At 48.6% G+C, this 13,320-nt stretch overlaps 5 protein-coding genes across 5 annotated transcripts; 1 reads left to right on the forward strand and 4 right to left on the reverse strand.

The window, feature by feature from the left end:
- Positions 1 to 348: 348 nt before the first annotated feature.
- Positions 349 to 2,743, reverse strand: dbp9 (ATP-dependent DNA/RNA helicase). The gene is made up of 5 exons (XM_022541957.1): positions 2,500 to 2,743; positions 2,367 to 2,443; positions 1,835 to 2,313; positions 609 to 1,781; positions 349 to 529 (listed from the first exon to the last, which is right to left on the reverse strand). The coding sequence occupies exons 1-4, from the start codon at positions 2,702 to 2,704 to the stop codon at positions 728 to 730; spliced, it is 1,815 nt and encodes a 604-aa protein (XP_022402040.1). The 5' UTR covers positions 2,705 to 2,743; the 3' UTR covers positions 349 to 529; positions 609 to 727.
- A 237-nt stretch (positions 2,744 to 2,980) lies between these two features.
- ASPGLDRAFT_46349 (uncharacterized protein) lies at positions 2,981 to 3,725 on the reverse strand. Its single transcript, XM_022546428.1, has one exon. The coding sequence runs from the start codon at positions 3,431 to 3,433 to the stop codon at positions 3,041 to 3,043; it is 393 nt and encodes a 130-aa protein (XP_022402041.1). The 5' UTR covers positions 3,434 to 3,725; the 3' UTR covers positions 2,981 to 3,040.
- Positions 3,726 to 5,645: 1,920 nt separating this feature from the next.
- On the reverse strand, positions 5,646 to 7,367 carry ASPGLDRAFT_148291 (uncharacterized protein). Its single transcript, XM_022541958.1, has 2 exons — positions 7,212 to 7,367; positions 5,646 to 7,154 (listed from the first exon to the last, which is right to left on the reverse strand). Exon 2 carries the CDS (start codon positions 7,110 to 7,112, stop codon positions 5,871 to 5,873), a length of 1,242 nt encoding a protein of 413 aa, XP_022402042.1. The 5' UTR covers positions 7,113 to 7,154; positions 7,212 to 7,367; the 3' UTR covers positions 5,646 to 5,870.
- A 1,002-nt stretch (positions 7,368 to 8,369) lies between these two features.
- On the forward strand, positions 8,370 to 8,805 carry ASPGLDRAFT_1442817 (uncharacterized protein). The gene is made up of 2 exons (XM_022541816.1): positions 8,370 to 8,399; positions 8,444 to 8,805. Exon 2 carries the CDS (start codon positions 8,512 to 8,514, stop codon positions 8,767 to 8,769), a length of 258 nt encoding a protein of 85 aa, XP_022402043.1. The 5' UTR covers positions 8,370 to 8,399; positions 8,444 to 8,511; the 3' UTR covers positions 8,770 to 8,805.
- A 35-nt stretch (positions 8,806 to 8,840) lies between these two features.
- Positions 8,841 to 11,015, reverse strand: ASPGLDRAFT_124511 (uncharacterized protein; the record flags this gene model as incomplete). The annotated part of the gene is made up of 2 exons (XM_022540485.1): positions 8,841 to 10,820; positions 10,935 to 11,015. 2 exons carry the CDS (start codon positions 11,013 to 11,015, stop codon positions 8,841 to 8,843), a joined length of 2,061 nt encoding a protein of 686 aa, XP_022402044.1.
- Between the last annotated feature and the right edge of the window lie 2,305 nt (positions 11,016 to 13,320).

A 13,320-nucleotide genomic window follows, 5' to 3' on the forward strand; every position in this document is an offset into this window, starting at 1 on the left:
TCGCCCCTGGAGAAATATGATGAGGGCTGAGTTAACCGGTGATTTATCGTCGGTGTCTAGAGGTTGCTTGCTTGTTGCCGAGGGAGCAGAAGGGTCGCTGGTTTGGAGTGCGCTCAATCTGCTCCGCCGATTTAGTGATTGGCGTTAATCTCGGCGCTGAAATCCGCGCCGGGAATTCTGCTTGCTTCTCTGGTTTAACCAGCTTTTCCTGGATAGTTCTTGCCATCTCATTCAGTGGTAAGTGTATTGTGAAAGTCTAAAGTGATTGTTGAGGGTTTGGACCGTCTCTTTCGTTGCCGTTTGGAATAAAGGATGATGTGAAGAGCTTGTAACAGAGGCCAAGAAGACAAAAAAAAAAAAAAAAAAAAACGATACTGTAACGCTCCTAGGAAACCCTGAAGTTGATTGTTGCTCTGCAACTTTAGCCCTCGTTCTGAGAACCTCGGGCTAGAGGGTACGGATTGGACAGGATATATATTGCTGAGCTGCTTTAAAGTGCAGGTCATCTTTTGCTGGTATTTAGAATCTCCTAAAACGATGAAGATGAGGACGAAGGAAATTAGCAAAGTAGGATTGTAATGCACAGAAGTGAATGTCATGCTACCTACACAAGGCTTTCCCAACCGAGCTCTCTGGTTATTACACCGTTATATATTTTGATTGAACTATACCTATCTATATTTACATTTGACCACAAAGACAATGGTATCATCAAGAACACAAACTTTTATTTCCTCCCCCGATTAAACGTCTTCAACGGATCAACTCTCCCACCAGGCTTCTTACCCCTTCCAGCCTTGCGATTCCGCTCTCTAGCCTTCCGGATCCGGTTGTCGGTCGTCTTCCGCAGCCCAACGTACCCAATATCCTCGTTCGAGATACCCTTTCTCCCCTTGGCAGGCATCAGGTAATCCGGAACATGTTTGAGATGATGCTGGATACGTGCAGAACGCAGCTCGCCGTCATGGCGCAGTTGTCGCAATTCCTCTGGGTTCTCTTCAAAGTGGCGCTTGAGCTTCTCGCTCTTGATGAGTTCTTGACGGATTTCACGAGCACGAGCTTCTTGCACGGCGAGTCGGGTCACGGCGCGGAGGGCGTCGGACATACGATACCGGAATGCCTCGACTTGTTGCATTTCGAAGTGGTAGGGTTTCACTTCGTGGCCGAGCTTGGACTGACGCTTGACGATCTTCGCGAGGACGGATTCATCGTGTTTTGCGGTGGAGATGGATGTGGGCTTGTGTTTGCCAAATTGGTCTGATGGGACGACGAAGGAGAGTGCCATTCCGGCCTTGCCTGCTCTTCCGGTACGGCCGATGCGGTGGGTGTAGGCTTTGGAGGTGGTGGGCAGGTCGAAGTTAAGGACGCAGGCGACGTTCTGGAAGTCGATACCGCGGGAGATACCGTAATCCTTTTCTTTGCCGGACAGTTTACGGCGCTTGGTCTCTCCTTCGTTCTCGTCCTCGTCACTCGACTGTGCCTTATCTTCGTCGCCTTCTCCCTTAATAGACTTCTTGGACTTGCGAGCGCCCATCACTTCTTGGTCATCGGCAGCGATGATAATATCGTAGACACCCTTGTTGAACTCCTGCACGACGTGGATCCGGGAGTTGACGGGCAATTCTGAGTTGAGCACACAGCACTTGATACCGAATTGCTCTAAGAACAACTTAACACGGTAGCACCGGTCGATATCTCCGACGAAAACGATGATCTTGCCCTTGATCAGCTGCAGCTTGAAGATGACGTAGGTCAAGAGGAATTTTTCGTCCTCCGCGCACCTGCGATGGATTAGCAATGGGTCGTGACAAAACTAAATTGGCAAGATCCTTACTTGACAACAAACTGGCTCACACCAGCGCCCTGTTCATCTTTATCCTCAAGCTTCAAGGTCACAGGACTCCGACAGAACAGACCCTTCAAAGTGTCGACCTCTGCAGTAAGCGTAGCACTCATCAAGAACGTCTGCACACCACGGGGGATCGCCTTTGACAACGCCTGAATATCCTCATCATATCCATACGAAAGTACAAGATCCGCCTCGTCAATAACCAAGTGGCTCAGATTGTCGAGTGACAAAGCGGAATTTCCAATATTGGACAGGACACGCGAGGGGGTCGACACGATCAGATCCGGGCAATCGGCGAGCATTGTACGCTGAACCGCGTCGGAGATCTTCTGTGTGAGGTTTACGGAACGAACTTCCTTTCCGCAGAAGGCTGCGAAGGTGGTCACGACATTCTGGACTTGTTCGGAAAGTTCTCGGGTTGGGACGAGGATGAGACCGGATGTCGCTTTCAACGAGGGGTCGGCCTGTAGTTCATTAGTACTCAAACTGTTTCAAAGAGATGAAGAGAAGTACTAACAGCCTTCTTCTGAAGAATGGTCTGCAGAATCGGTAGGACATAAGCCGCGGTCTTGCCGGAACCAGTTTTTGCGCGAGCTGAATTCGTTAGCATTTCCAAGTCCCCCCAGCACAATGCAATATCCCTCACTCACCCAGAATATCCTTCCCCTGAAGCGCCAACGGAATGGCCTTTGCCTGAACAAGAGTCGGCTTCGAGAATTTCTCTTTGGTCAGGGCTTGGCGCAGTCTTGGGTCGAGGTTGAGACTTTCAAAACTGGCATCGTCGGAATCATGGGTTTCAGTCTTGCCGGCAGTATCCGGCGACGGGACATCGTTCGCATCGAGCTTTCGTTTCATGGTGCAATGTGGTTTTGGATTAATCTTCTGATGTTGGTTAGTTCTTCGTTCTGGTCCTGAAAGTTTTCGGGAGGAAAATCTGTCGGGCGGTGAAATTTTGCAGGTCAGTTTGTCACCGCTTTTGCTACCTTCCGTATTAGGAGGGCTTGGCATCCTAACTACAAAATTGAAGGAAAAACACTGATATGCCTACGGAGCATCCTCTAGACCTCTATCCTCTCGCGTCCGGACACATTCAATGATCTGCTGATCTGCCATAGATGGCCCCATGTGTGTGTCCATTTCTACTTTATCTATTCAACTAATTGATTGTGACTTCATTGCCAACAAGATTTCTCATTTCTGCCAGCCCTGTGCCCCCTCCCTATAATGCGTTAGCAGAGAACTTTCAATGAAGCCAGATAACGTACAAGATTGACCTTGTTCATAATAAGCGGTATAGATAGCCACTACAAACGACGAAACGACAATCGTCCGGCCAAAACACTCGGTCCCAGATAGCCTCGGCCAACCATCTTGGAAGCCAGATATAATCGCAAAGACGAATCGACACACTTGAATTAAGGAATAACATATTAATTGAAACGCAGAAGTTCTTATGGGACCGATCTGGGCTACAAGCCAGATGAGGGAGGCTGACAGTGCATCTTCGAACAGACTGCTCCAGAATGGAGCCCATTCGGGAGAGGGTGGAAACGAGGCGAACAATGCGTCCCAGAAGTTGTCCATGGTGAGGTTTTCGAATTCAGACAGAATTGGACAGTAGGATTGAATGTTTCTGACTTCGAGGATTGTTTATGCTGTCTCTTCCGACTCTCGAATGTTCGGTTTGAATGTGTTGACTTCTGTGTATGGCCAAAGCCGTGTGATATGTCGGCCGATCCAATTCACCAATAAGCGCAATCCGTCGATTCTCCGCTTTTGATCTATACAGAGCCAGCACCATATGAGAAGCAATTGTTCAGATGCAAATGAAAACTTCTTGAGATAGTACTCTAGTAGAGAAGGATCTCAGTGTTACAAGCTTTGACTTTTTTTGCCTTTTTCTTTTGTCTTCTTCTTTTGTTCTACCTAGTAGTGTTTCAACAGGAAGGCTGAGATCCGTCTTCGTGAACGAGTTTGCAATAAGCAATTCAAGTGAGTTGGGATATTAAATTAGGAAGACTAAATCCTTCGACCAAGTACTCCGTACTACTCCAGTACATCCTTTATACGTTCCCGAAAACTCATACACACACGTTACCACAATCTTGAATGAATGACCTTTTTTTTTTTTTTTTTTTTTTTTTTTTTTGACCTTTTTTGACCTTTTTTGAACCATTCTGTTGTGCGCCTGGTGCTAAATCGCATCCTTGATGGCACCCAGAAGTCTATACTCTGTCCCCGGACACCAGCATGAATTAGAGACTCTATCTGGAGAATTTACGCACTCCGTAGACTCGTCATATAACACTCCGGTATCTACAGAAGAGTCTAAAGGACTGATGAACAAAGCTGCGATTGAAAAGGAGCAGCCGGCCACTACTTTTCATGAACAGCATGAGCACAAATCACCAATACCATTCCACACTGCTCTACTATATGGATCCAGCGGCAATGAAAATTCACAGTCAGAGATGAAAGGTGAAAATCAGACGAAGCCTGCACAGTCGTCTCTTTGGTCCCGCTGGATGAATATGGTACCCAGCTTGGAAACCAAATAAAAATGCGACTGCCCATGGCAATTACACATTCAAAGGCGACATCCTGGACGGTATCTCAGGGGGAATAGTCGGACGTTCAATTTTGACCAGTCACATACTTCGGGGGGTTACTGAACGGGCTGGTCGGGAACAGCAACCACACCTACAATCCAGACAAATCTTCGGGACAACTTAACTGGGATACTAACGGAGGTCCACTCGTCAATTCAGATGGAGTGCAGCAGGTTATGACGCTTGGCCTGGAGACCATCATGGCCAGAATCGCGGCCTCGCTCACCAAATTCGGTCGTGACCAGAATAATACTGTCGCTGTCAATGGTATAGTGTTCCACTCTGAGGCATACGTTGATGTGGACTGGAGCTGGATATCTCTGCCTGCCATTCTTATAGCCGCCGCGATCATCTTCTTAATTGCCGTTATCGTCATCAACCACATCGCTCGGTTTAGTGTGTGGAAGTCATCTGTGTTACCTCTGTTGTACCATAGCCTTGAGGAGAATATGATACCTAGTTCTGAGCAGGACACTACCCGCGTCAGTCAAATGAACCATATCGCCGCTTCAACGAGCGTTAGCATGCAGTTATGTGATGACAAGGGAAGACTGGTTCTAAAGAGAGAACCACCATCCCGACAACATCCATTTTGAAGGCATGGGTTGTCCTTCAGCGAGTGGGTTGTTGATTCGAAAAGAAACTATATGAGTGGTCAGTGTGCCATGGAGGCCGAGAGCTCAGGTGAATTAGCATTGGTGCAAAGTAATGGATGGAATACGTTGCGGATGTGTCGACCTGACAGATCAGGCATACATCGGTACGAGCCCTGGCGAGGGCCCGAGGCGCCGAGATATAAATAGTCTATTAAGCTCATAGATAGAGAACCAAAATTCGTTCCTTACTCAATTAGGAGCACCCTCGTAAGACTATATATCTATCCTTCGCGATACGGTATTCGGAGCCGAGACGGCTGTTAGTCTGTATACACCCAAGTCCTACACTCCGGCGTTGCATGCTTCATAAGTCTCGCGCGAAGTCGTCCCAAGTCCGATTACGGGTTCACACTATGTATACTTCAACCTTCATTCTCCTTCTCGCTAGATAAAGTTCGGATGTCTCCACCTTAGATTGGGATCCACTTTCTTTTTCGTTTTGATCTTATCGGATCTGATCTTATCCAGGATTCCATCAATGTATCCGATTAGTTGGGAAATGCACTCTGTACTGTTTGTTGGGCAATAACAGGTTGTTGCAGTTTCATCTGTTTCATTTCTATTAGGACCAAATCACGAAAACTATGCCATCAATCTGTTTCCCATAGTTATCCATATCATATCCATCGTAAAACTCATAAATCCCATCCCATCCCATGCCGTACTAACCCAAAGAAATCGAAACAAGAACAAAACAAATGGAATCATTATTCACACGCCCATAAAGAAATAAATCATAAGTGACCATAACCATAACTAAGAATATCTCGTCTCCTCCCCATCACTCTCACTCAAACTATCCCTCCGTCTGCCTCGTCCTCCGTCACGCCGATACCCCTTACTCAATCCCGGAATCTGATGGCTGTAGCTCCTAGTCCCACTCTCGTCCTCAGAGTACAGGTTCGAGTTGAATTCCGATCGCGAGCCGAGAGATGATTCAGTGTAGTGGCCACCGCCGTTGCTGCGGCGCTGTTTGCGTGGGTAATGGCTATCCGGGCGGGACGAGGAGGACGAGGAGGCTGGCGGAGGTGGGTTGCGGCGACGTTCACGACGGCGGTTGTGGCGACGGGCTGAAGGTTCGCGGGCACGACGGTTGCCAGTGTCTCGTGGATGGTAGGACGTGTCACCGGTAACATGGCTCTCGGTACCAGGAGTGAATGAGAAATTGCGAGACTGGCGCTGACTCTTGTGTCGTGGCGCAGTCGCCGGAGGAAAAGCATAGTCCCGAACTTCACTCATCTCACTCTGATTATACTGTGTCGGCGGAGCAGAAGTATCATAATCACTCCCGTGATACGTCCCCTCAGCCTCACGGTTAATCCCACCAACCCTAGCCGCCTTCTCATTCCGATAAGCGCGAACATCCTCATCTTCATACTCCTCCCCATTCCACGACTGCTCATCAGCACGCTTCCGCATAAACCGCCTCTTCGCGATATCCTTCAACCGCTGCTTCCTATCCTTTCCGGTCTTCTTGGTTAGATTTGTCGCTGTATCCGCATATCCCAGTCCACTCTCCGTGTACCCATCACCATTTCCTTCCCAGTCACTATATCCCTTGCCCACGACACTTCCGCCACCCAGCTTCGTGCTCTTGGTAGCATTACTCAACGTCTTTCCGTCAGGACCCTTCCGTCGTAGAACAGTAGATTTGTACTCCTCCCAATCACCCTTGCGCCACTGGAACCCGCCGTTCTTCGCCCAGAAGAAGAACCAGATACCCGCTATGACGAAGGCAGCCCCCAGAATCGCAAATAGAGCGAGGAGGCCCTGCATGTTGATGTGGTGCGGGTCGACGGTGCCTTTGCCGGGGGTGTGAGTTTTGTCGGAGCGGGCGACGAGGGATTTTCCATTGTCGGTTGAAGAGGTATCGATGTCTCGTTTGGCGAGGAAGGTGTCTGGTGATGGCGATGGTGAGGGCGAGTGTGAGGGTTTGTGGTCGAGGAAGATGTCGCCCGGGATGCCGGGGAAGTCCCAGACTTGTTGGACGGGGGCCATGGTTGGTTGCTGTCAAGAGCGCGGAGCTCCAGACTTGGAGATCTGGTATGTGTCAGGAACGTGGTGCATTCTAGTGGGTATCTCGGATAGTTATCTTACCAGTAGAATGCCAATTGTCAGGTACCGTGGTTCGCTTATTGAAATGAATGACAGCAATGTGCTCTGTCGTGGCGTCAGTGATACAATTGTGCTGGGAAAAAAGAAGAAAAAGGGAAAGGGAAAGGTGCAGATAGGCAGATAGCACGCCCGACCGGCGAAAATGCGGTGGTTGGCATAAATGGGAGGCTGGGGTGACGCCTTGTTTGGCGATCGGCGTTGCGTGGGCAACTCGCTGAGTCAGCGGCTTTTCTAACGTAATCTATCACCGACCTGGCCAAATCACCGAGCTGGCCAGCTAAAATATCCATACAAAATGCCATATTTCAAACCATCATATCTCAACATCCATTTACTATCTTAGCTTCTGACATTAGAAACAGATTATCAGTGAGTAAAACTACCAGTGAGCCAATTTTTAAACGAATTATACCTGTACTCCTTTTTTAATACCCACCTTCAGCTCTTACGCCTATATTACATTGTAATTTATACTATCTTGATAACTAGCTTAGGAAATGGCTTCAAATTGATAATAATTATTATAGTAATGTCAAGAATATTAGGAATCAAATGGTTTAATCTGCGTCTACAAGGACGTTGAGATATGATGGTTTGAAAAATAGCATTTTGTATGGATATTTTAGCTGGCCAGCTCGGTGATATGGCCAGCTCGGTGATAGATTACGTTAAGTTAACTAGTTAATAACTAACTAGTTAGGGTTTCACCATGGTACAATATTCTACAAAGTACGCCAGAATAATATATGAAATGAAGATGTTGAACTCATTCGTTACTCTAGCATATAAACAGGGTATTGGCACAACGTCAAACAGTCAAACTCTCAGCGCAACGCAATGATACAGTCAAGGGTGCAAATCTACCGAAACATCGCTGAAACAGAACACAAAGTCAAAAGCAAAAAGCAGGTCGTACAATCAATCATGCCAATCGTGAAGCAGAAAACCAAACAGCGAGCGATAAATCAAGCGGCAGAAAAGAAGCAAGCTACGGCAACAGCGAGGGGAAGCAAGCAACGAAACAAATACATGGATTGCTAGAACCAAAACCAGAGAAACGCAAACCAAAATGTATAAAAGACAAACAAGCCAACGACAGATAACAGACAGGGTATATCTCCCTTTCCTCCGATTCTACCCAGGCATCGTAACAGAATCATAATCATGAACATTGTACACAGCACGCTTGACAGGGCATCACACATGAAAAAAACACCGAACATAAGCAGAATAAATGGCAGAAAATGGCCTAAAAAAACAGACAGAACAGAATTAGACAGTCATGCAGGTCATCAGAATCATACAATCATGTCACCGTAATGGACGCGATCGGTCAGAGTCATATAATAACCCGCCCTTGAAACCCGAAATCAAACAACGTAAACATAAAAAGAACAAACCCTCTTCACAGCGCCTTTTTCCTTTTGGTAAAAATAAGGAAAAGGAATTGTATCGCAGACGCTTTTGCTTCTTTTGTTCGAAAGACGAAGCCCGACCCAAAATCACAAAACTTTTTTCTTTGCAGAATTTTGTTTTTTGATTCCCCTCCTATAACCCTTTTTAACAAGTAGAAAGAAAAGAAATAACGAAAAAATAGGCGACAGAAAAGGCCTAAGCCAAGAACCGCCCACTACCGTAGGTAGACCGACTAGAGCGTCGGCTATGGTGCCGTTCGGATCGGGGTCTATCAGGTCTATCACGAATCTGTCGAGGGACAGGGGCAGGGGGCTCAATCTCCCGCCGAGCAACGGCTCCGGTGTAGTCAGACCCTCCCGAGGTCAGGTACTTCTTGGGCCGCTTGCCCTCGACGCTGAGTTCAAGAGCACCAGTGTTGTTGGTCCGCAGATTGATCTTCTTGCTGTTCATGGACTCCTGGGTGAAGCTCATGGTGACACCATTCATGGTCATGACAAGGTTCTTGTCTTCATCCTCTTTGATGGTGTTGACGTTGTTAGTGCCTGCGTTGCTTCCGCTGTGCGTGCGGGCATCGCTGGCACGGCTGCTGTTCGAACGGCTCTTCTGGCTTCCGCTGTCGCTCTCTGCCCGGGATGCCTTGGTTTTGTACAAGGCGTCTTCCGTCAGAGGAACGGATACGGCTTTGTGGCCCTTGGACTTGGATGCTTGGTATTCTTCGGCTTCGCGTTGCTTGTCCACGAGGTCGCTAGCAGCTTCGTCCGCCTCGATATCGTCAAACTCAGAGTCATAGTCATATACGACCTCCCGACGACGTCGAGCACCCTCGACAGCCATGCGAGACGGACGAGCAGAGGAGTCCCGATAGTTGCGGGTGGACCGCAAGCTACGGCTACGCTCCGGGATGAGGTTCTCCCGAGAGCGTCGGTAGCGTGGCGTGCGAGGCGGCGTGTAGTCACCGGGTAGCCCAGCATCCATGTCAGTCATGTCGAAAGTCGATCCCCGACGGCCATGTGGGACGGCGGTGGTAGTGACGGATTTCCGTGGCGGATCGGGGCGTTTCTGGATAATCTGTGGGGAGGTCTTCTTGATCGGGGGCGGGGGCATGCGGTAGAAATCCTCATCAGGTTCGTAAACAGGCGATTGTGGGGACATCGGAGCACGAGTGTCCCGCGAAGCAAGACGGTCGAGGGGTTCCCCATCGTCGTAGGTTGGGGTTGGCGGGTCATAGTCGACCATGGGCGGGCCGTACACGGATGAGCGACGGTCCCTCGGGTACTCCCGTGTGGTAGACATGGAACGTTCCCGACCGTGCTCAGCGGGCGGAGGACCGTAGTCTGCCAGAGAATAGTATGGTGGCTGGGGGCCGTAGTTGGCAGGACCAAAGGAAGGCGAATTCGCGTATGCTGAAGCAGACAGCGGGGGGCCATGTTCAAAGCGGTTCATGTTGTAGTAGTTGCTGGGACCATTACTGCCACTGGTGCCGTTCCCTGCCCCGGGCATCATTCCGTGGAAACTCAACGGTCGGCCATTGGCGTGATATGAATTGGAGCGATTCGGACGGGCGGAAGGTCGACTACTAGAAACATGGACATCTGGAGCGATCGGTGGTGGTAGAGCAGCGTATGATGAGGGGTGCTGCGCAGCAGGCATAGGCGGTGGTGGCGGTGGAGGAGTTTGGTGCTGCTGGAAATCTGGCAAAGCCGGTGGCTGCTGCGACATATAATACGGATATTCGAGAGGAGTCGAAGGACCAGAAGGACCGGCAGAATGATAGATGCCATTTTCACATTCCCAGCAAGTACCGGGATAGTGACGGAAGTGGGTGTTGTTATTTTCCTTGGGTCGGGAAGTGGAGGACGACCGATTGTGGGAAGAAGAACCATGGTAAGGCCCCGGAGGAGGATACGACGGATTGGCCTGCATTTTGTCGCGACCCTTGGTACTCTTCTTCCTTTTGGTGGTGGTAGTAGTGGTGGGAGGGGGAGGAGCAGGAGGGTTATTAGTGGTATTTATCGTGGGAAGACTGGGCGGCTCGGTGAAGACGTTGGCGCCCGACGGGAACGACTGAGAACTGGTGACGGTGCGACTAGAATAGCCAGAGTCGCTCGCGCCGTCGAGAGGATGAGAGGGCCTGTAGCGATGAGCCTTTTGCTGCTTCTGCTGGTATTTTTGGCTCTGTTGCGGTGGCTGTTGGGGAGGAAGAGGTGGTGGTTGAGGAACAGACACCGCAGGAGGAGGGGAAGGAAGAGGAGGCGGCGGAGGAGCGGCGGTCTTTTTGTTGTTGGCGACCTGACGTGTTTCGGGCAGGACCAAGTGATTGTCCTCGTCGTATTCCTCACAGAACGCGACCAGAGGCGCTTTGCCGGACATGGCCGGTTCTTAAGTCTTTAAAAAAAATGTGATCTGTAGCTGTAGGGGGGGGGGGAGGTATGTGTTTGTGCGCTGACAGGGACCGGGACTACGTGGTGGACTCAGATGCGCCGGAGGGAGGGGGAGGATGTTTTTTATCCAGTCGGTCCAGCTGTCCACACGCCCGATTTGACGAGAGATGATAGATATGCAGAGAAAGATCAAAGAATAGAAAGTAGAAGAAGTGACCACTCAGTGGATATCTACTACTCCATTGGGAGGCCAGCGAATCGACCGTCCATCCACTCAGGTTAGGCTGAATTTTGATGCCACAATCGGATGGCGGCAGTATGTAATTAAACCGATGCAGTAATATAAGCGAGAGATGAATAAAGAGACAGAGAGCGAAAGAAAGAAGGAAAGAAGAAGAGATGAAAAGAGGAGATAGAGAGAAGAAAAGAGAGAGGAGAGAGAAAGCGGCAGTGGATATAAGACAGCAGAGAGGGGTTTGTCACTGACCACAAATGATACACATTCGAAGAGCAGTTCAAACAGTAATAATTCTTTACTTTTTTCTTTTTCTTCTACACCTTTTCTCTCCCACTTTTTCCCTCCTGCTATGCCCGATGAGGGGCTCTATTCATTAAATGCACGACATGAGATTCGGATAGTGTGTTGGCACTGGGTCCATCCATACTAACCTTGTCCATATTCCAGTCTTGAGTATCCATCCTATCGCTCTGTATTCAATCACAGCTTCGATTCTTCTTCTTATACCACCAGCCCCTCTTATTCTTTTCTGATATAACTACTCCGTATTATACCCCTTCTTATTCTCTCACTGATGCCCAACCTCATCGCGGCCCAATCATAATACCGCATCTCCACTGCAGAAATGGCTCACTCGACTCCGATACCGAATTGGGTCCATTTCCTGCTTAGATCTTGTCGCGGAATAATGGAGATGCACTCCGGATTGTTTAGCCATTGGTCCATCTATATTACTTCCACAGTTCCGTTCCTACAGACTACGGAACATGTACTCAGTCGTACATCGTGCTCCGTACATGACTGACTGACTGCAAATATTCCTCCACCATGTGATATTTAGGTACTCCGTACTAGCTATACAGACACCACAGTACTACGAGTGCTTTAACTACGAGTGCTTTACATGTGCATACTCATCCTTGCACTATCCCCTGCAACCACTCTTCGCTGACTTTCCGTCAAGCTCCCCTCGCTGACAGACGACATCATCCTACAGCTCACACTCCAGCGCGGTATGCAGAACGCCGGTCAATGTGCATCATGACGACTTTGGATGCATCTTGCAGCGCTAGTTATGGATTCCCTGCTTGTCTCTGTTTGCTATTTGGCAGGGTGGGGATCTGTAATAAAGTTAGGTACCGTTGGACATGTCATATCTTTACTACCAGCATGCGATTGGTTTCAATTACCTGAATTGTATGGAGTAACTTGAAGACCATACGTCACTTATACCCGGAGTAGTACAGGTACAGTGAGTCATATTAGTATAGTTGGTATATCGGTGTCTGTTGTTGGTTAGTAAAGAAAGACAGTTCAGTACCAGCATGCATCCCGACCATTCGGATAAGGGTCAGGTTCGAACTACTACTAGCTCTGTTGCTCATACATAATGGAAACTAGGTCCGAGCTGGACGTGACCCATACTGAACGATCGTCTCCCGAAACCTGATACATTCCGATAAGCTGTTCATTCCACGTTCATTCCCTGCATTCCCGCAACCCAATTCGACAGGTCACTTGATTAATTCAGGGCTACGGAGGGGACTAGTGGAGCTTTGCGGTTTCTGAAGACCCCACGAACTACATCGTCTTTTACACCCAACTTCATGGGCCCGATGACCTCAAGCCTGCATTAGCTTACCCTCGACTAGACTAATAATCGCACACAAATAATATACGGAAATTCATTTTGTTTAATTCGTCTGCAACCACAGTAATAGTACATTAGCAAGATTGATACAAATACTTTCGATTGATACATGGCTAAATTATGCCAGATGCTGGTCTCCCACGTGGTTGGTACACTTTCCCTAGGGCCAAGCGATAATGCGTATTATGCACTTAAGAAAACGAATTGATGGGTTTCTCGGGTTAGCATATATCATGCAATAGCCGGGTTCCGAAAATCTCCGTTCCTGTTTCTCCAAATCCAGTACTTTGAATATCCCGTAAAATGTCTGGATATTCATTCACATATTTCCACGAACAGTAACCAGCCATGTGCAACACAATTCGGCAACACTTTCTGCCCATGCTTAATCCACATTATTAGCAG

Source organism: Aspergillus glaucus (assembly GCF_001890805.1).
Source record: "Aspergillus glaucus CBS 516.65 unplaced genomic scaffold ASPGLscaffold_8, whole genome shotgun sequence".
Classification (NCBI taxonomy): domain Eukaryota; kingdom Fungi; phylum Ascomycota; class Eurotiomycetes; order Eurotiales; family Aspergillaceae; genus Aspergillus; species Aspergillus glaucus.